The sequence below is a fragment of the Salvelinus alpinus genome, chromosome 2 (genome assembly GCF_045679555.1).
Source record: "Salvelinus alpinus chromosome 2, SLU_Salpinus.1, whole genome shotgun sequence".
In the NCBI taxonomy this organism is placed as follows: domain Eukaryota; kingdom Metazoa; phylum Chordata; class Actinopteri; order Salmoniformes; family Salmonidae; genus Salvelinus; species Salvelinus alpinus.
Window position 1 is genome coordinate 27,095,610 of NC_092087.1, and position 20,673 is coordinate 27,116,282.

The 20,673-nt window shown below is 42.8% G+C and overlaps 1 protein-coding gene across 2 annotated transcripts in view; it reads right to left on the reverse strand.

Moving 5' to 3' along the window:
- LOC139557651 (receptor-type tyrosine-protein phosphatase gamma-like) overlaps window positions 1-20,673 on the reverse strand; it is a 335,846-nt gene that overhangs the window by 108,457 nt on the left and 206,716 nt on the right. For both annotated transcript variants that reach the window (XM_071372734.1, XM_071372725.1), the window contains exons 3-4: window positions 4,982-5,164; window positions 161-309 (exon numbers count right to left, since the gene is read on the reverse strand). In XM_071372734.1, the coding sequence (XP_071228835.1) occupies window positions 161-309; window positions 4,982-5,164 (332 nt within the window). The remainder of the gene's footprint in view (window positions 1-160; window positions 310-4,981; window positions 5,165-20,673) is intronic.

Sequence of the window (20,673 nt, forward strand, 5' to 3'; positions counted from 1 at the left end):
CTCCCACCCCCACTGGTCCTCATTCATACACTGGGTTTTCTAGAATTCTCACCTCCATATATTCCCATTCACTCTCCTTTCGCCAATATTTCCAAACCATTTTGTTTCCTGCATCCTTTAATCCCCTCTATCTCTCCAGACGACTCCCCCTCGCTCTCACCTCCACTGGGAACCTCTTGCCGTTGATGCTGTGTTCAGAGCCTTCAGATCCGTTGCTCTGGCCCCAGTGGAACTCCACCTTCTCAGCCTTAAAACGCCCGGGCAGGCCCGCACCACGAACGAAGTAGTCATCCTTCAGCATGATAGCCACTGAGAGACAGAGAGAGAAGAGAAGAGAGAGAGAAAAAGAGAGAGATAGAGAGAGAGCGAGCGAGCGAGCGAGTTACATGAGGGTCAGGTAGGTGGCAGGTAGCCTAGCGGTTAAGAGCGTTGGGTCAGTAACCGGACATACACACAGTGTGAAACTTCTGTTTGGCCTACAAACAATATAAAATTACATTCATTCAAGGCACTTGGTATTGAGGTTCATCATCTATTTAGCTTCCCCAAGGGGATGCTGATGCATTTTCTGAATATAACATGTGGTGCTTTTATAACGTCTGTGCTGCCTTCCCTACAAGGCTGGGTCTCTAATTAAGGGATAATTTGTCTGGTAAAAGCTATCTCCTCAGCCACTTCTAATTGCCTCTGCAAATCTTTTGTTAGTTCATCATACGCTTGTTGAAATAAAGTGGAAATTGACAGAGGGAGGCAATTTTTTTTATTCACAAATTTGACTGAATAGACCCACATTTAATTAACTAATACGACCTTAAATAAATGCTCCCATTGTCAAACCGATTTCTTACTGTGATTGAATTTCAGAATCGTTTCTACTCCTCCTTTCAGAGGAGATTTCTGTCCCATTCAGAAGAAGCACTCAAGTGAAATGAGTGGCCTGGTTGTCATCTCAACGTCTTCAGAAGAGTTTGAAACTTGGGGCATTTCAAACTAAATACACCAGGCCTGTTAAATTCCATTTACTTAGTTTGACATTTCTTAGGTCGTAGACTCCGCTAAAGCCTTTGACCCTTAAACAATAGGCTGGTCTATCAAAGTTAATTTCCCTCCTTGTGTAGGTTGTGTCCTCTGGGAGATATTGGAGATTTTAAGAGACGTGTCACTTGGTGCTTGTACAAGACTGTTGGCACTCCCACTGAAATTCTACCAGTCTGCATCCAAGAAGCTAAGGTTACACTGAGTAGTAGGACATCCTGTGGGAGCCTGGCCTTCCTGGCAAACCTCATACTACCATTGAGACTGCATATGAGGGATTAACCACGCATAGTGTGCTAAATGGGTTTCTTAGCATCTACTGCATGGGACTCAAAGAAGAAAAAGTTGAAGTGGAGGGAGACTACCACAGTGGCTAACTTAAATACACTCCACTGTATTGCTGCTATGCTAAGTCTCACTCCTCCACTGTGGCTAGGCTGAGCTGTTGCGGTTTATGCTAACAGACTAGCGGAAGGGATGGAATTGCAGCTTACATTAGTCTTCAGAGCACAGCATGCAGAAAGAAAAACACATATCTTGCTCTCTTTTTTCATCATTTGTTTTTGCCTTTTGTTGATTCAGAGTCCTAATCCAGCGTGTGAGGGGAAGGCAAGCCCTGGGAGTTTAATTAGCGATGGGAGCCAGTGTTTGGGCGCGCTAACAGGCGAGCCGGAATTAGACGCTAAACCAGCGAGACCATGGACAGCAATGTGTGAAAACCGGGGGCATATATGAAAATAAAGCCGTGATCAATGCAAATATTTCTTCAGGGCTCCAAGTCCTCATGAATTTCTTAAAAAGGTTTATTTGATATGATTCTGGGAAAGTATTCTCCCTTCATCCCTCTTCTTCCAGCCGCCCTCCTTTCCCCCTCAAAAACCATGACACCGTTCTTCTGGCCGTGAGACATCTATAATGACTTCCTGCTTCAAGGTGACAGGGTCAGAATTCAGCCAAGGCTACAGCTTTCACAGAAGCAGGAGCACTTTTAAAAGAAGCTGATTGAAGCATCCATTATTCAGAGACGCTTTAGGTGATTATGTCAATCAAATCAAATTGTATTTGTCACATGCGCTGAATACAACAGGTATTACCGTGAAATACTCAGCTGTCATTTATAAATAGTGGAGAATGTATAAATAATGCATTGCACAACAAGAGGATGTTTGTCTTGTTAGGCGTGCATTATGGAGTACGCAGAGTCAAGAAGCTGCGCTCTATTTTGTTCTGCTACTGTTGTTTGTGTTAGAACTTCATTTGATTTGGTGGGCTGCGGCACCGCTACGCTAACCCATTATAATACCTGTGCTACACTGATTTTCCCCGATCATGCCTGTAGAGGAGACAGCTCAGAAGTAGCCCTAGTCCTTTAACAAACCATGACCTTTGGAAGAGATGGCTACGGACATCAGAGGTTCTGAGAAACACCATGCGATCAGGGACAGACATTTCTCATGCCGAGTGAGTTAAGGAGTCTCTCTCGTTCTCTCTCTCTCTCTGTCTCCTCTCTATCACTGAGTGATGCCAGGACAGGGACACTAATACACTTCTCAGGGGGGAAGCAGCCCATTCCCAGGGGAGAAGACGTACAGTCCCCCACCAGATGAACCTGACTCTCCTTCAGCCTCACAAAGACATGGCCTCCAATCTCAACAACAAGCCATTTACTCACCCCCCCCACTAGTGAGGAATGTGGGCTATTGACTCACATACTCCCTACTAGAGGGAGCTTGAAATTCCATCAGCGTTAGCCTTGATAGAAATATGGCAAAGCTTTATGGGCTATTCCCTCTATAAGATCTTCATTATTTGATAGAACACAATATATCACTCACTGATAGAGGGATTACAAGGTATACAAGATGTATGTTTTTTTTAAAGCACATACAGGCGTCCATTTAGGGTCTCCACTTGGGAGAGATGGACCAGGGACAACACCAGTTCATACATGCCACATTATGTTCAGAGAGATTAATATAATAAAATATCTGACAATATAGAAATCACACTAGTCACATTATTTTCCCCAGGTCTGCAGAGAGAGCCTTAATAGGACAGCTGGCCCTGTTGTGACTGCTGTCAATACGGATGCCAGCCACCTGTGGCCCCTGCTCCCACAAGCATTTTAACTCCATTTGTAGGCAGAAAGAGAGGACATCCATCTTTGTGACAGATAGATATTGTGAAAAATGCCTGTCTTAGACAGGGAAAATCCATGAAATGCTATAAATGCTGAATTTAGTTTTTTTCAGGTTTTCATCTGTACCAATGACAGATTCACTAATATGGAGGCATCACTTGTGTGCGAATCTGCTCCTACCACAAATATTGTATTAGACTGCTGTGCATGTCACTTTTAAACTACTTGAACGTACAGATGTAAGATCTTCATTTGACCTACAGTATATTGTCAGGATTTCTACGTTAAGTCCATAATGTTGCTTGGTCAGTGGTTAGGCTATTAGCTGGCCAAAAGTAGGCTACATGATAGGTACAATACTGTTAGCATAACCGTGTGTTAGAGTGGGTTTTCAGTTCATTTATGTAAATCACAAAGCTCACCTGTATTTCCTGCAGTGGAGGAACTTTCTCAGCAACATAAGAGTGATCAAATCAAGATCCTAAGATCTGTATGTATATAGTGTGATTTTCATGTACTCTAATGTTATACTAAAAATACAGTGCATTCGGAAAGTATTCAGACCCCTTCCCTTTGTCCACATTTTGTTAATTAATTTACAGACTTATTTTAAAATGTATTAAATATTTTTTCCTCATCAATCTACACACAATAACCCATAATGACAAAGCGAAAACAGGTTTTTAGAAATGTTTTCAAATTTATTAAAAATAAAAAACAGAAATACCTGAAAGAAGTTTGGAACCACCAAGAGGTGACCAAGAACTCGATGGTCATTCTGACAGAGCTCCAGAGTTCCTCTGTGGAAATGGGAGAATCTTCCAGAAGGACAACCATCTCTGCAGCACTCTACCAATCACGCCTTTATGGTAGAGTAGCCAGACGGAAGCCACTCCTCAGTAAAAGGTACATGACAGCCCGCCTGGAGTTTGCCAAAAGGCACCTAAGGGACTCTCAGAGCATGAGAAACAAGATTCTCTGTCTTCGGCCTGAATGCCAAGCGCCACGTATGGAGGAAACCTGGCACCATCCCTATGGTGAAACATGGTGGTGGCAGCATCATGCTGTGGGGATGTTTTTCAGAGGCAGGGACTAGGAGACTAGTCAGGATCAAGGGAAAGATGAACTGAGCAAAGTACAGAGAGATCCTTGATGAAAACCTGCTCCAGAGCGCTCAGGACCTCATACTGGGGTGAAGGTTCACCTTCCCACAGGAAAACGACCCTAAGCACACAGCCAAGACAACGCAGGCTTCGGGACAAGTCTCTGAATGTCCTTGAGTGGCCCAGCCAGAGCCCGGTCTTGAACCTGATCGAACATCTCTGGAGAGACCTGGAAATAGCTGTGCAGCAATGCTCCCCATCCAACCTGACAGAGCTTGAGAGGATCTGCAGAAAATAATGGGAGAAACTCCCCAAATACAGGTGTGCCAAGAATGTACCGTCATACCCAAGAAGACTCAAGGCTGTAATCGCTGCCAAAGTTACTTCAACAAAGTACTGAGTAAATTGTCTGAATACTTATGTAAATGTGATATTTCAGTTTTTTACTTGTATAAATTTGTAAAAAATTCTAAAACCCTGTTTTTGCTTTGTCATTATGTGGTATTGTGTGTAGATTGATGAGGGGAAAAAACGATCTAATATGTTTTAGAATAAGGCTGTAACGTAACAAAAAGTCGAGGGGTCTGAATACTTTCTGAAAGCACTGTAGGTACCTCATAATATGTTCAGACGTATCTATACTGTATCTACATAACCAAAGGAAGGAGAGGGTAAACAGACATTGGGGAACTGTGAATCTCACCTGTTTTGCCAGTGTTCTTCATTGAAGTCTTGTTGGAGGACTCTGTCTCAAATCCGTCCAAAGCTAGCTCCTGATACTCCATGGACACCTTGCTGTCCTGATCTGCGATGTTGATTGGGGATTGGTTCCTCTCTCTGCATTCTGGGTAGGCTGATGACCAGCCCTCCTCTGGCCCGTACGTACCTGGATGATAAGAAAGAATACGATATATGTATTCCATACGATACAATGTGGTTTTGCCATCCAACCAGAGCCAACCATTTGGTCCGCTAATCAGCAGAGAAAGTGAATTTTCATACACATAATGCAGAAAAGTGATCATTCATTTTTTGGGTGGAATAATGCAGTCTTAAATGGCACTCATTTTCCAAAAAGGAACCACCAGTAGATTCCCTCTGATGTTGACCTGCAGTTAAACTTTGCTTCCCATAATGCAGGCACATATGTGGTATTTTTATCAGAATGTGAACAAAGCTACACCTCCTAACCCATGAGGAGGTAAGGGCAGTGTACTCAGAGATGAAACCCCACACTCTTAGATGAATGGCAAGTCCCGGTGTGAGACCAGACACCTCCATGTAGCACAGAGTCAAGACAGGGAGAGGAGCAGGGTGGAAATGTCACCAATCTCCTGCCACCTCCCTCAAATAAAGCAAACAGAGAGAAGGACAGAGAGGGTAAGAGAGAGAGAGAGAGAGAGATAGGACAGGGTCAATGCCATGGAAACAGTGGAGGAGGGAGAATATAGATAGTCAATCTCCTCTCCCTATACACTTGTAAGCAGAGCAGGCATGGTGTCCTCAGTGTGGGGTCACAGTCTTCAATAACCACCCAACCATGAAACACCAGACCAGCCAAGTGAAGTCAAGTGATTCCTTAGTGTCCAGTGAAGGGGAATTCATTTGGTTGTGGATAACACACTAGAAAAACACATTCAACAAAGCCATAAATATCCCAACAACATTTACAATATAATTCAACTGATTCAGTGAATACAACAGCACCCCACACCCATAAACATTCCACCTAATTGATTTTAAATGCAGAAGTACTTTAGATATTAGTAAGTGCATTGTATTAATGTATATAATAATTGGAAGCATTAGCTAAATAGTGCTACAGTATCTGTCTCATGATGGGACATAGGAACAGAGGGTGTGGCTATCTCTTAACACAAACTCAGTCTACAAGCCATGTCAAGTTTAATTTATTATACAAGGAACTGAGAAATCAATCATTTAACCTTGTACAATGATTACAACTGTACAACACGCTGTAAGCATTTGATATGAAAGGGACATACAGCATCTAATCATAATCCTAATCTCCAATAGATATGCTTCATTGTGTCCTAACCTCGAGATCTATTGACTTTCCCCTGCATTATGTTCTCCTGTCCTCTTTCTACAGTGAAGGCTTTGGCTGCCCTCTGTCTTAAGGATGGAATGAAGGGGCAGGGCCCATTCCTATTCACTCTGCCCACTCCTACTACCCCCTATGTCCGCAGCATGCACACTCGGGCTAAAGTGCACCCATAATTGAAAGCTACACTGGTCTCCCGGGGTTCTAAAATTAATTTGTCTATGATTACTCATGCCCCACGCGCGTCCGGAGCATTTGGTAATTTCTATTTAATTGAATTAGGAAGCATCCTCTTCTCCTGCCCCTTATCCTAGCCTTGGGGTATATTGATTGTAGAGATCTGGGTTTCATATATGAAAGCGCAGGGTATGGATCCAGGCAGCCGCGGACTTGTAATTAATGCAGTGGAGAGCTGGTGTGAAGCCATTAGTCATTGTTTTAATGCAGCCAATGTGTGCAGAGAGTTGCTGCACTGAGAAGAGAGACAAGCGGACAAGTAAACAACCTTTACACTAAACAAACTAACAGAAATACATCTGGCCCATGCATAAGGCAATACAGATGCTGCCTATCTCAAAACATGTTGAATCTTCCATGTCCTATCTCAAAACATGTTGAATCTTCCATGTCCTATCTCAAAACATGTTGAATCTTCCATGTCCTATCTCAAAACATGTTGAATCTTCCATGTCCTATCTCAAAACATGTTGAATCTTCCATGTCCTATCTCAAAACATGTTGAATCTTCCATGTCCTATCTCAAAACATGTTGAATCTTCCATGTCCTATCTCAAAACATGTTGAATCTTCCATGTCCTATCTCAAAACATGTTGAATCTTCCATGTCCTATCTCAACATGTTGAATCTTTATAGGCATATCTGAACATGTTACTTAAAGGGATAATCAACCCCAATGCACAAATTCCTATGATTAACAGTGTTGAACCGTGTTTTATAACAGTAATATGAAAACATTATTTCTGCCATTATAACAAAGTTGATAGCAACTTGAAAATTGTTGTGGAAATATGTTGCAGCTCAAGTCGACTACAAAACCCCAAATGCAATGTTGTTTCTCTGGGCTGGCTAGCTAGTTAGGTAGCTAGTAAGCAAACATAGCTACACACAATAATAGCAAAGTTAATATCAGCATGTGATGTAGCTAGCTAGCTGTAAAATCCCTAAACAACTATACCTTTCGAAGTATCTCACTGAGTTCAACTTGCAGTTCAACTCTGCCCAGAGCGAGTGCAGAGCACTTTGCTATGGCAACAACGGCCCTTTCCCACGTTTCCCACAGACACACAGGGCACATTGCGAGATGATACTAGAAAGAGAAACTGAGTTGAATAATTTTGTACACTTTTTAGATTGAGCCCATCTATGTGAAGTACAGTGCCTTCAGAAAGTATTCACACCCCTTGCCTTTTTCCACATTTTGTTGTGTTACAGCCTGAATTTTAAATGGATTAAATCGAGATTTTGAGTCACTGGCCTACACACAATACCCCATAATGTCAAAGTGTAATTATGTTTGTAGACATTTATACTGTACAAATTTACAAAAATGAAAAGCTGAAATGTCTTGAGTTAACAATAAGTATTCAACCCCTTTGTTATGACAGGCCTAAAAAAGTTCAGGATGTAAAAATGTGCTCAACAAGTTGCATCGACTCACTGTGTGCAATAATAGTGTTTAACATGATTTTTGAATACCTACATCATCTCTGTACCCCACACATACAATTATCTGTAAGGTCCCTCAGTCGAGCAGTGAATTTCAAACAGAGATTCAACCACAAAGACCAATGCCTTGCAAAGAAGGACACCTATTGGTCGATGGGAAAAAATGTAAAAAAGCAGACATTACACTCTGGATGGTGTATCAATACACCCAGTCACTACAAAAATACAGGTGTCTTTCCTAACTCAGTTGAAGGAGATAAAGGAAATCCCTCAGGGATTCCACCATGAGGTCAATGGTGACTTTAAAACAGTTACAGAGTTTAATGGCTGTGATAGGAGATAACTGAGGATGGATCAACAACATTGTAGTTACTACACAATACTAATCTACAGTGCATTCGGGAAGTATTCAGACCCCTTTTTCCACATTTTGTTACGTTACAGCCTTATTCTAAAATGTATTAAATGTCCTCATCAACCTACACACAATAACCCATAATGACAAAGTGAAAAATGTTTTTTAGAAATGTAATTACATAAGTATTCAGAACCTTTGCTATGAGACTCGAAATTGAGCTTAGTTGCATCCTGTTTCCATTGATCATCCTTGAGATATTTCTACAACTTGATTCGAGTTGTAATAATTGTATCCATTTTAGAATAAGGCTGTAACATAACAAAATGTGGAAAAAGTCAAGGGGTCTGAATACTTTCCGAATGCACTGTATACTTTGTCATGACGATATAAACGGATGGATGCGTTCTTTCAATTTATTGGCTGATTTGACAATCTGGAGTGCAGGTAATTGTTTTAAAAGCGTTATTAAATGTGACAGTGTGTTATCCCCATCTCCAGTGAGGAGCCATGTAGCTATGACGCGTTCCTACACGATTTCCTAATTTCACAGACAGACCACTTAGAAGCTAAATCATGGGGAAAATTATTATTTTACCCAGTGATAGAATATAGGCTTTCGTGAAATTGACAGGAGTTTCATGATTTTTATTTGGGGTTGGATTATCCCTTTAAAAGCATATTACACCCATCTAAATATCATAAGATAATGATGGAGCATAAGTGGAACATGAATTTATGTGAGCTCACACAGTAATGAGAAAATTAGACCTTGTATGCCAGGGCCAGTCAGTCAGTGTCCCCTGGTGCGATTGACCTTCCTCCTGAGACGAGCAAGCATGAGAAGAACTAAAACCAGAAGCACGTCACCAGGTGTCACATCAACGTTGCATTCCCCTTTGACCTCTGCCTACCAGAGATTGATACTTAGAGATAATTAAACAATGGCCTTTTTATCCAAACAAACTGGTTTTCAATTACAGGCAAAATCAACAAGCTTACAGGGTAAGGAAACCAATATGAAATCTTGTAATTTGGGTGAACAATCCCTTTAAAGCTGGAAATCATAGCGATGAAACTGCCACGTCCGTTTGCAATATTACAACAACAAAGATGTTATTTCAAACAACGAACACAGATTTTTTCACTTGGAAATCATTACACGTGTGATAAAACAGCAGAGTGTGTAATAATACATTCTTTATGCATGATGCTGGATGCTCATTTCCTCAAAACAAAAACAATAACAAATACACCTGGTTGCAGCCAGTGACACGGTTTAGCCTATCACGGATCTAAGCTTTAAGCCTTCTCTTTTATTGTCACGTTCTGACCATAGTTCTTGTGTGTTTTGCTTGTTTTAGTGTTGGTCAGGACGTGAGCTGGGTGGGCATTCTATGTTGTGTGTCTAGTTTGTCTGTTTCTATGTTTGGCCTAATATGGTTCTCAATCAGAGGCAGGTGTTTTGTGTTGTCTCTGATTGGGAATCATATATAGGTGGCTTGTTTTGTGTTGGGGTTTGTGGGTGGTTGTTTCCTGTCTTTGTGTTTTCTCTGCACCAGATAGGGCTGTATCGGTTTGCCACATTTGTTATTTTGTATCGTGTTTATCGTTTTATTAAACATGTTGAGCACTGGCTATGCTGCGTGTTGGTCCGATCCCTGTTACACCCTCTCTTCTCGTGAAGAGAGGGAAGGCTGCCGTTACATTTATGTTATAGATAAGAAATGGATTGTGAATCACCTAAAATGTACTAGGCTTGTGAGTATACCAAACATTAGGAACAAATTTCTAATATTGAGTTGGCCCTCAGAACAGCCTCAATTTGTTGGGGCGTGGACTCTACAAGGTGTTCCACAGGGATGCTGGCCCATGTTGACTCCAATGCTTCCCACAGTTGTGTCAAGTTGGCTGGATGTCCTTTGTGTGGTGGACCATTCTTGATACACACGGGAAACGCATGAAAACCCCAGCAGCTTTGCAATTCTTGACACAAACCTACTACCATACCCCATTCAAAGGCACTTCAATCTTTTGTCTTGCCCAGTCACCCTCTGAATGACACACATACACAATCCATGTCTCAAATGTCTCCCCTTCATCTACAGTGATTGAAGTAGATTTAACAGTGACATCAATAAGGGATCATAGCTTCCACCTGGATTCACCTGGTCAGTATACGTCATAGAAAGAGCATGTGTCCTCAATGTTTTGTGCACACAGTGTATGTATATCACATTCACAGAGTGGAGGGGTAATACATACTTATCTCCCTGACAACAAAGAACATGGCAGAGATATCAGCAGAGAAAATCACAGACAATAATCATACATTCTGGTCAACAGGAAGAGGATTTTATATTTCTGATGTTTTATGCATTTTTCATGGCCAATTGTCTATGATTCTCTTGAGAGCATGCACATTTTATTTCTGCGAATTATGAACACTTTAAATACACCTTCATGTTGCTTTCACCCTCCAGGGACTAGAGGCTTTTCAGTCAATTACGAGAGATTTCTTCAACAGCCTCAGCGTTCGCGACCTTGCTCATTTCATATTGAAAAAATGCCATATTTCAATTTGCTGCATAAACAAAACCATGATTGTGTGAGGCTGCTTAAAGAGCACAATTATAAAACGTTTGCCCAAAGACAGCATTGTTACCCAAAAGCAAACACACCTTAGGGGGAATATGCCTTTGGAAAAAATATGCCATTTTCCAAGGAACAGAACAAAGCATGGCACCACTATTCTATTTCCCACCCGTTTTTCCAGCACCTATTTCAGGATGCTCTATGGTCCTCTCCTAAGGCCGTGATTCCATCAAGATTAGTGGGAAATTGCAGAAATCAATGCTGTGAGAGGTCTGCTGGTATTTCAGTGATCTCCGCCTTGCCAGGAGAGGCCCAATAGAGTCACTCAAGGCATTATATGTAATCTCCCAGTGCAGCCAACGCGACAGAAGCCGCTCTTAAATCCTCTTCACCTGGAGGAAAATACACAGCCTACTGTACACTCTCCAGCAACACCTATTACAATGGCCACCACTGTAAACAAATACACAAGGTTAATTTGAACTGGAATTGGGATGTGGTAGAGAAATTAGACATTTGAGAGTGAGAAGTTAATAGAAGAGAGAGAGAGACACACAAAAAACGAGTGTGTGTGAGAGAGAGAGAGAGAGAGAGAGAGAGAGAGAGAGAGAATGTGTGTATCTTCACAGTCCCCGCTGTCCCATAAGCTGTATTTTGATCTGTTTTTTTAAACCAAATTTTAGTGCTTGCATGATTTACTTGATGCGGAATGGAGTTCCATGTAGTTATGGCTCTATGTAGTACTGTGCGCCTCCCATAGTCTGTTCTGGACTTGGGGACTGTGAAGAGACCTCTAGTGGCATGTCTTGTGGGGTATGCATGGGTGTACAAGCTGTGTGCTAGAAGTTTAAACAGACAGCTCGGTGCATTTAACATGTCAATACCTCTCACAAATACAAGTAGTGACAAAGTTAATCTCTTCTCTACTTTGAGCCAGGAGAGATTGACATGCATATTATTAATGTTATCTCTCCGTGTACATTAAGGGCCAGCTGGGCTGCCCTGTTCTGGGCCAACTGTAAAGTCCCTCTTTGTGGCACCTGACCACATGACTGGACAGTAGTCCATGTGAGACAAAACTAGGGCCTGTAGGACCTACCTTGCTGATAGCGTTCTTAAATCAAATCAAATGAAATTGTATTGGTCACATACACATGGTTAGCATATGTTAATGCGAGTGTAGCGATAACGCTTGTGCTTCTAGTTCAGAAAATGCAGTAGTATCTAACAAGTGATCTAACAAATTCACAACAACTACCTTTTACACACAAATGTAAAGGGATGAATAAGAATATGTACATATAAATATATGGATGAGCGATGGATGTGCGGCATAGGCAAGATGCAATAGATGGTATAGGATACAGTATATACATATCAGATGAGTAATGTAGGATATGTAAACATTATTAAAATGGCGTTATTTAAAATTGACTAGTGATACCTTTATTAAGTCCATTTATTAAAGTGGCTAGAGATTTGAGTCTGTATGTTGGCAGCAGCCTCTCTATGTTAGCGATTGCTGTTTAACAGTCTGATGGCCTTGAGATAAATCTGTTTTTCAGTCTCTCGGTCCCAGCTTTGATGCACCTCTACTGACCTCGCCTTCTGGATGATAACGGGGTGAACAGGCAGTGGCTCGAGTGGTTGTTGTCCTTAATGATCTTTTTGGCCTTCCTGTGACATTGGGTGTTGTAGGTGTCCTGGATGGCAGATAGTTTGCCCCCGGTGATGCATTGTGCAGACCGCACCAACCTCAGTAGAGCCTTGCGGTTGAGGGCGGTGCAGTTGTCGTACCAGGCGGTGATACAGCCCGACAGGATGCTCTCGATTGTGCATCTGTAAAAGTTTGTGGGTGTTTTAGGTGACAAGCCAAATTTCTTCCTGAGGTTGAAGAGGCGTTGTTGTGCCTTCTTCACCACGCTGTCTGTGTGGGTGGACCATTTCAGTTTGTCCATGATGTGTACGCCAAGGAACTTAAAACTTTCCACCTTTTTCACTACTGTCCAGTCAATGTGGATGGGGGGTGCTCCCTCTGCTGTTTCCTGAAGTCCACGATCATCTCCTTTGTTTTGCTGACGTTGAGTGAGAGGTTATTTTCCTGACACCACACTCTGAGGGCCCTCACCTCCTCCCTGTAGGCTGTCTCGTCGTTGTTGGTAATCAAGCCTACCACTGTAGTGTCGTCTGCAAACTTGATGATTGAGTTGGAAGCGTGCATGGCCATGCAGTCATGGGTGAACAGGGAGTACAGGAGAGGGCTGAGAACGCACCCTTGTGGGGCCCCAGTGTTGAGGATCAGCGGGGTGGAGATGTTGTTTCCTACCTTCACAACCTGGAGGCGGGCCTTCAGAAAGTCCAGGACCCAGTTGCACAGGGAGGGGTTAAGACCCAGGGTCTCAAGCTTAATGATGAGTTTGGAGGGTAGTATGGTGTTAAATGCTGAGCTGTAGTCAATGAACAGCATTCTTACATAGGTATTCCTCTTGTCCAGATGGGCTAGGGCAGTGTGCAGTGTGATGGCTATTGCATCGTCAGTGTACCTGTTGGGGCGATAAGCAAATTGGAGTGGGTCTAGGTTATCAGGTAGGGTGGAGGTGATATGATCCTTGACTAGACTCTCAAAGCACTTCATGATAACAGAAGTGAGTGCAACGGGGTGATAGTCATTTAGTTCAGTTACCTTAGCTTTCTTGGAAACAGGAACAATGGTGGCCATCTTGAAGCATGTGGGGACAGCAGACTGGGATAGGGATTGATTGAATATGTCCGTAAACACCCCAGTCAGCAGGTCTGCACATGCTCTCAAAGCAATCCTTGAATATGTCTTGTGTTGGCAGATCTGAATACAAAACTTTTATAGCTCTACGATAAAGAATGTGATCTACACACTTCCTTAAACCTAAAATAAGTAAAGATTTTTTTTTTGTGGAAGTAAACAAAATGTTTTACGTCGGAGACAGACAGATTGCATATGCTCAGAACAACAAAATCAATCCCTTTATATAGCCGTTCTCCACTTGTCTACAAGACAGACGGACGCAAGCTGTTTAAATGGCCCAGATCTTGATTTAGATGTTCACAAATTTAACAGATTTTAACTATCACTATTGTCATATGTTTGGTGAAGTAATAAAGAAGGTGAAATATTTTGCATTGATGTAACTAAAAAGATTATAACTAAACTCAGCAAAAAAAGAAACATCCCTTTTTCAGGACCCCGTCTTTCAAAGATAATTCGTAAAAATCCAAACATCTTCACAGATCTTCATTGTAAAGGGTTTAAACACTGTTTCCCATGCTTGTTCAATGAACCATAAACAATTAATGAACATGCACCTGTGGAACGGTCGTTAAGACACTAACAGCTTACAGACGGTAGGCAATTAAGGTCACAGTTATGAAAACTTAGGATACTAAAGAGGCCTTTCTACTGACTCTGAAAAACACCAAAAGAAAGATGCCCAGGGTCTCTGCTCATCTGCGTGAACATGCCTTAGGCATGCTGCAAGGAGGCATGAGAACTGCAGATGTGGCCAGGGCAATAAATTGCAATGTCCCTACTGTGAGACGCATAAGACAGCACTACAAGGAGACAGGACGGACAGCTGATTGTCCTCGCAGTGGCAGACCACGTGTAACAACACCTGCACAGGATCGGTACATCCGAACATCACACCTGCGGGACAGGTACAGGATGGCAACAACAACTGCCCGAGTTACACCAGGATTGCACAATCCCTCCATCAGTGATCAGACTGTCCACAATAGCCTGAGAGAGAATGGACTGAGGGCTTGTAGGCCTGTTGTAAGGCAGGTCCTCACCAGACATCACCGGTGCCTATGGGCACAAACACACCATCGATGGACCAGACAGGACTGGCAAAAAGTGCTCTTCACTGACGAGTCGCGGTTTTGTCTCACCAGGGGTGATGGTTGGATTCGTGTTCATCGTCAAAGGAATGAGCATTACACCGAGGCCTGCACTCTGGAGCAGGATCGATTTGGAGGTGGAGGGTCCGTCATGGTCTGGGGTCGGTGTGTCACAGCATCATTGGACTGAGCTTGTTGTCATTGCAGGCAACCTCAACGCTGTGTGTTACAGGGAAGACATCCTCCTCCCTCATGTGGTACCCTTCCTGCAGGCTCCTCCTGACATGACCCTCCAGCATGGCAATGCCACCAGCCATACTGCTCGTTCTGTGCGTGATTTCCTGCAAGACAGGAATGTCAGTGTTCTGCCATGGCCAGCGAACAGCCCGGATCTCAATCCCATTGAGCACGTCTGGGACCTGTTGGATCGGAGGGTGAGGGCTAGGGCCATTCCCCCCAGAAATGTCCAAGAACTTGCAGGTGATTTGATGGAAGAGTGGGGTAACATCTCACAGCAAGAACTGGCAAATCTGGTGCAGTCCATGAGGAGGAGATGCACTGTAGTACTTAATGCAGCTGGTGGCCACACCAGATACTGACTGTTACTTTAAATTTTGACCCCCCCCCCTTTGTTCAGGGACACATTATTCAATTTCTGTCAGTCACATGTCTGTGGAACTTGTTCAGTTTATGTCTCAGTTGTTGAATCTTGTTATCTTCATACAAATATTTACACATGTTAAGTTTGCTGAAAATAAACGCAGATGACAGTGAGAGGATGTTTATTTTCTCGCTGAGTATATATATGGATATATTATAAAGTATGAAAAGGCTTATTTATTAACTTTGTTTTTTATCATATCATCATATTTGTATATGTTTTATTATAACTTTATTGTGGGTTGAATTATTTTCTTTCTCAGACATATATAAACAATTCCAGTTTAAAGGCTGGAAGAAGGTTATAGCTTTCTGGGGGGGACACTACTACATTAATAAAATATTGCCCTCTTGCTAGTTTGATGACTACAGCCATAGCGAAACAGTGCAAAATGTCTGTCAGCTCAATAGGGTTTTACGAAGTCAGAGCAGCGCTTTATTATGGACAAACCTCTCCACATCTTTGCTACTGTTGCATCAATGTGTTTTCACCATGGGTTACTCCAAGGGTCACTCCAAGCAGTTCAGTCTCCACAACTTGCTCAATTTCCACATTATTGATTACAAGATTTAGTTGAGGTTTAGAGTTTAGTGAATGATTTGTCTGAAATACAATGCTTTAGTTTTTTAAATATTTAGGACCGACTTATTTCTTGCAATCCATTCTGAAACTGACTGCAGCTCTTTAAGTGTTGCAGGGATTTCACTTGCTGTGGTCACTGATGTGTATAGTGTTGAGTCATCAGCTTCATAGACACACAGGCTTTACTCAGAGCCAGTGGCAGGTCATTAGTAAAGATTGAAAAAAGTAAGGGGCCTAGACAGCTGCCCTAGGGAATGCCTGACTACCTGGATTATGTTGGAGACGTTTACATTAAAGAACACCCTCTGTGTTCTGTTAGACAGGTAACTCTCGATCCACAATATAGTATGGAATGTAAAGCCATAACACATACGTTTTTTCTAGCAGAAGACTATGTTCGATACTGTCCAAAGATGCACTGAAGTCTAACAGCTCCCACAATCTTTTTATTATCAATCAGTCAGTTGTGTAAGTGCCATCTGTACATTTTGAATGCCCTTCCCTATAAGCGTGCTGAAAATCTGTTGTGATGTGTTTACTGTGAATAGCATTGTATCTGCTCAAACACATTTTTTTCAAAATGTTTACTAAGGGCTGGTAACAGGCTGATTGGTCGGCTGTTTGAGCCAGTAAAGTGTGCTTTGCTGTTCTTGGGTAGCGGAATGACTTTTGCTTCCCTCCAGGCCTAAGGGCACACTTTCCTGTAGGCTTAGATTGAAGAGATTGTAAATAGGAGTGGCAATATCGTCCGCTATCACGCTATCATCCTCAGTAATTTTCCATCTAAGTTGTCAGACCCAGGTGGCTTGTCATTGTTGATAGACAATATTTTTTTCACCTCTTCCACACTCACTTTTCGGAATTCAAAATGACAATGCTCGTCTAACATAATTTGGTCAGTTATGCAGGAATGTGTAGGTTCAGAATTTGTAGTTGGCATGTCATGCTTAAGTTTGCTAACCTTGCCAATGAAAAAAGTAGATGGCAATATCGGTGGGTTTTGTGATGAATGAGCCATCTGATTCAATTAATTATGGAGCGAAGTTTGCTTTTATGCTCAAATGTTCATTTAAAGCGCTCCAAAGCTTTTTTACTATCATTCTTTATATCATTTATCTTGTAGGAGCATTGGGCCAGTAACCAAAAGGTTGCTGTATCGAATCCCCGAGCTGACAAAGTAAAAATCTGTTGTTCTGCCCCTGAGCAAGGCAGATAACCCACTGTTCCCCGGGCGGCGATAACATGGATGTCGATTAAGGCAGCCCCCCGCACCTCTCTGATTCAGAGGGGTTGGGTTAAATGCTGAGGACACATTTCTATTGAATGCATTCAGTTGTACAACTGACTAGGTATCCCCCTTTCCCTTTCCCTTTGTTTCATAATACATTTTCTTCTACTTTTTGTTCAGTTTAGTCACATGATTTCTCAATTTACAGTACATTTGCCAATTGGCTGTGCAGCCTGACTTATTTGCCATTCCTTTTGCCTCATCCCTCTGATCCATGTTTTACATTCCTCATCAATCCACAGGGATTTAACCATTTTTAAAGTCATTTTCTTAATGGGTGCATGCTTATTAGTAACTGGAATAAGTAATTTAATAAATGTGTCAAGTGTAGCGTCTGGTTGCTCCTCATTACACACCACAGACCAGCAAATATTCTTTACATCTTCAACATAGGAATTACTACAAAACTTATTGACTTTGGTTTTTCTAGATATGGCTACTATATTATGATCACTACATCAGATGGATATGGATACTGCTTTTAAACAGATTTCTGCAGCGTTTCATTCCTGTGCTGTTTGTAAATACCCTGGCAGATTGACTGATAACCTGAACCAGGTTGCAGGCACTGGTTACAGTTTGAAGCTTTTTCTTGAGTGGGCAAGTTGGAGCTTTCATGAACCTTGTTTCTTGATTGTTTTTATTGCTTTACTGGGAGGCTTATCAGAGGTAGACATGACAGTGATATTTATGTTTGAGCTGATAGTGCAGGGTTAGCTGCACACAATGGGCTTTCTACTAGGGAAAACCTCTTCAATGCTAACAGTATAACTCTTGTTCATAGGCGCGTGTTTACTGCATATAATAGTTGTAGGATTGACAGAGGGATTGAGGGGAGTTAGAGGGACACAAATTAGGTTACTTACATTATGACTGCCAACGGCCCTGGGACAATGTACATTTGCAGCAGCACTACAACAACTCAGCAACACAATGGTAGGGATTATCTGAGCAGGGCTTAGTTACTGATAAGTCATTGTCTCAACGCAGCCTTGAAATGCATGGACACGAACGAGGAGCTAAGATTATTCATTCCTATAGAGCATCTTCTGTTTCCAAAAGGTGTCAAAGTTATCTATGAAAGTTATGCCAACAGAGCTACAGTAGTCTTTTAGCCAAGTGTGTAATGCCAATAGCCTGCTGAATCTTTCACAGCCACGGCCCAGCAATGGTACCAGGCCTGAAATAATTGGCCGCTTTTAGGAATCTTCCAAAAAAAGAATAACTTGTTTAAAATCAATTTTCAGCAGTTCGAAGCTAGCCCTCCTAATGTCATTTGACCCCATATGGACAACGACAGTGTCAGCCCCCGGCAGATGTCATAGAACGGTAGGAAGCAGCCTTGTAATGTCCTGTACTTGTGCTCCAGTAGAGCACAGAGGTGTTTCTCACCATAGAGCCGTCTATGGAGACAGCTGTTGAAATCTGGCCATTCTTTTGCTTCAAGTGCTTTAGAAGACCCCTTAAGGATTGATGGGAGGTGGGGCCTAATGGACCCTTTCCAGCCGTAGAATCCATTGAGGCTGATGAAGGGGCCAGACTCTCAGACACCCTCACGGTCCGATGAGTGGGGATCTCTGAAGATCTGAACTCAAGGTAGAAGCTATCGGAGAGGTAGACAGAACAGAGGATGAAGATCCGATCTAGAAGTGGAAGCCCCCTATGATTGAAGGCACCGGAACCTCTGGATTCCCATTGCCAAGGAAGCCCCTATTGCCAAAGGCTGCTTCTTTCGACTCTACGGTGAGTAATGCGCCTCTTTTGGTGGTTGGTAGGGTCAAGAATAGGAACATCCACTAAGTCATCCATTCCCCAGCCAAGGGGTAGACCCCTTCGGGGAGAGATCCCTGTTGAGCACCGGCCAGTCGGCTGTGGAGGCGACACTCCCACCAGGCCAGAGCGGCGTCAAGCTAGAAGAGTAGAAGAGAAAGAGAAAGTAGGCGGACATGGATTCCCCAGTAGCTTGTGTAAGTTAGCTACTTGTTCACTAAGAGTACCCACTTGTACCCACCCCTGTAGTCCTCAGTAGGCAAACAGTTGCTACATTGAAAGTCTGGACGGTCCACATTGTCCCGGAATAGAGCAAACTAAACACAGCTGCTGCATTAGTGACCTTCATTTGAAACTACAGGCTAGCTAGGATAGCTGGGCTTCCGTGTCTTTCTCCTTGACAGGAGTTTCCCAAAAAGTTTTCTATGAGCTACAGTGGGTTCGCAAATACATCCCGCTAGGCTTCCGTGTCTCTCTTCTTGACAGCAATTTCCAAATACAGCCCGCACCCCGCTTCCCGAAACAAGCAGAACCAGTGAAATGACAAACTCACAAGCAACACACACCAGTACGGCAAACAGAGAGAAAGCGGAGGACTTGCTCACTGTATGGATCAAAGGATGCAAATAAACTACATGAGCGGGAGATGACCAACTCGCAAGTTGGTGTAGTAGAAACAAGTAGTAAATTGCGGGGCCGTGAGCCAAAATACTGGTCAACAATTTAGGGTTAGACAGGTGGCAGGAGCAGGAGCCAACCAACGAGCAGCGTGAACGAGCAGCGTGACGCACAAGTGTGGTGCGGGTACTGAGAGGGGCAGGTGAGGAGCCGTTAGATATGGCAGCCACAGCATGTCTAGATTTATTGTGCCCACATTCATTAGACCCTGGCTCTCTGAGTGGAATGTTCTGGTGCAGAGAAAGAGCTTTTGTAGCTGGCCAACGATAAGAGACATTACTGTGCAGCCATATTCATCGACCTGGCCAAGGCTTTCGACTCTGTCAATCACCACATTCTTATCGGCAGACTAAACAGCCTTGGTTTCTCAAATGACTGTCTTGCCTGGTTCACCAACTACTTCTCTGATAGAGTTCAGTGTGTCAAATCAGAGGGCCTGTTGTCCGGGCCTCTGGCAGTCTCTATGGGGGGGCCACAGGGTTCAATTCTCGGGCCGACTCTCTTCTCTGTATACATCAATGATGTCGCTCTTGCTGCTGGTGATTCTCTGATCCACCTCTACGCAGACAACACCATTCTGTATAGTTCTGGCCCTTCTTTGGACACTATGTTAACTAACCACCAGACGAGCTTCAATGCCATACAACTCTCCTTCTGTTGCCTCCAACTGCTCTTAAATGCAAGTAAAACTAAATGCATGCTCTTCAACCGATCGCTGCCAGCACCTGTCCGCCCGTCCAGCATCACTACTCTGGACAGTTCTGACTTAGAATATGTGGACAACTACAAATACCTAGGTGTCTGGCTAAACTGTAAACTCTCCTTCCAGACTCACATTAAG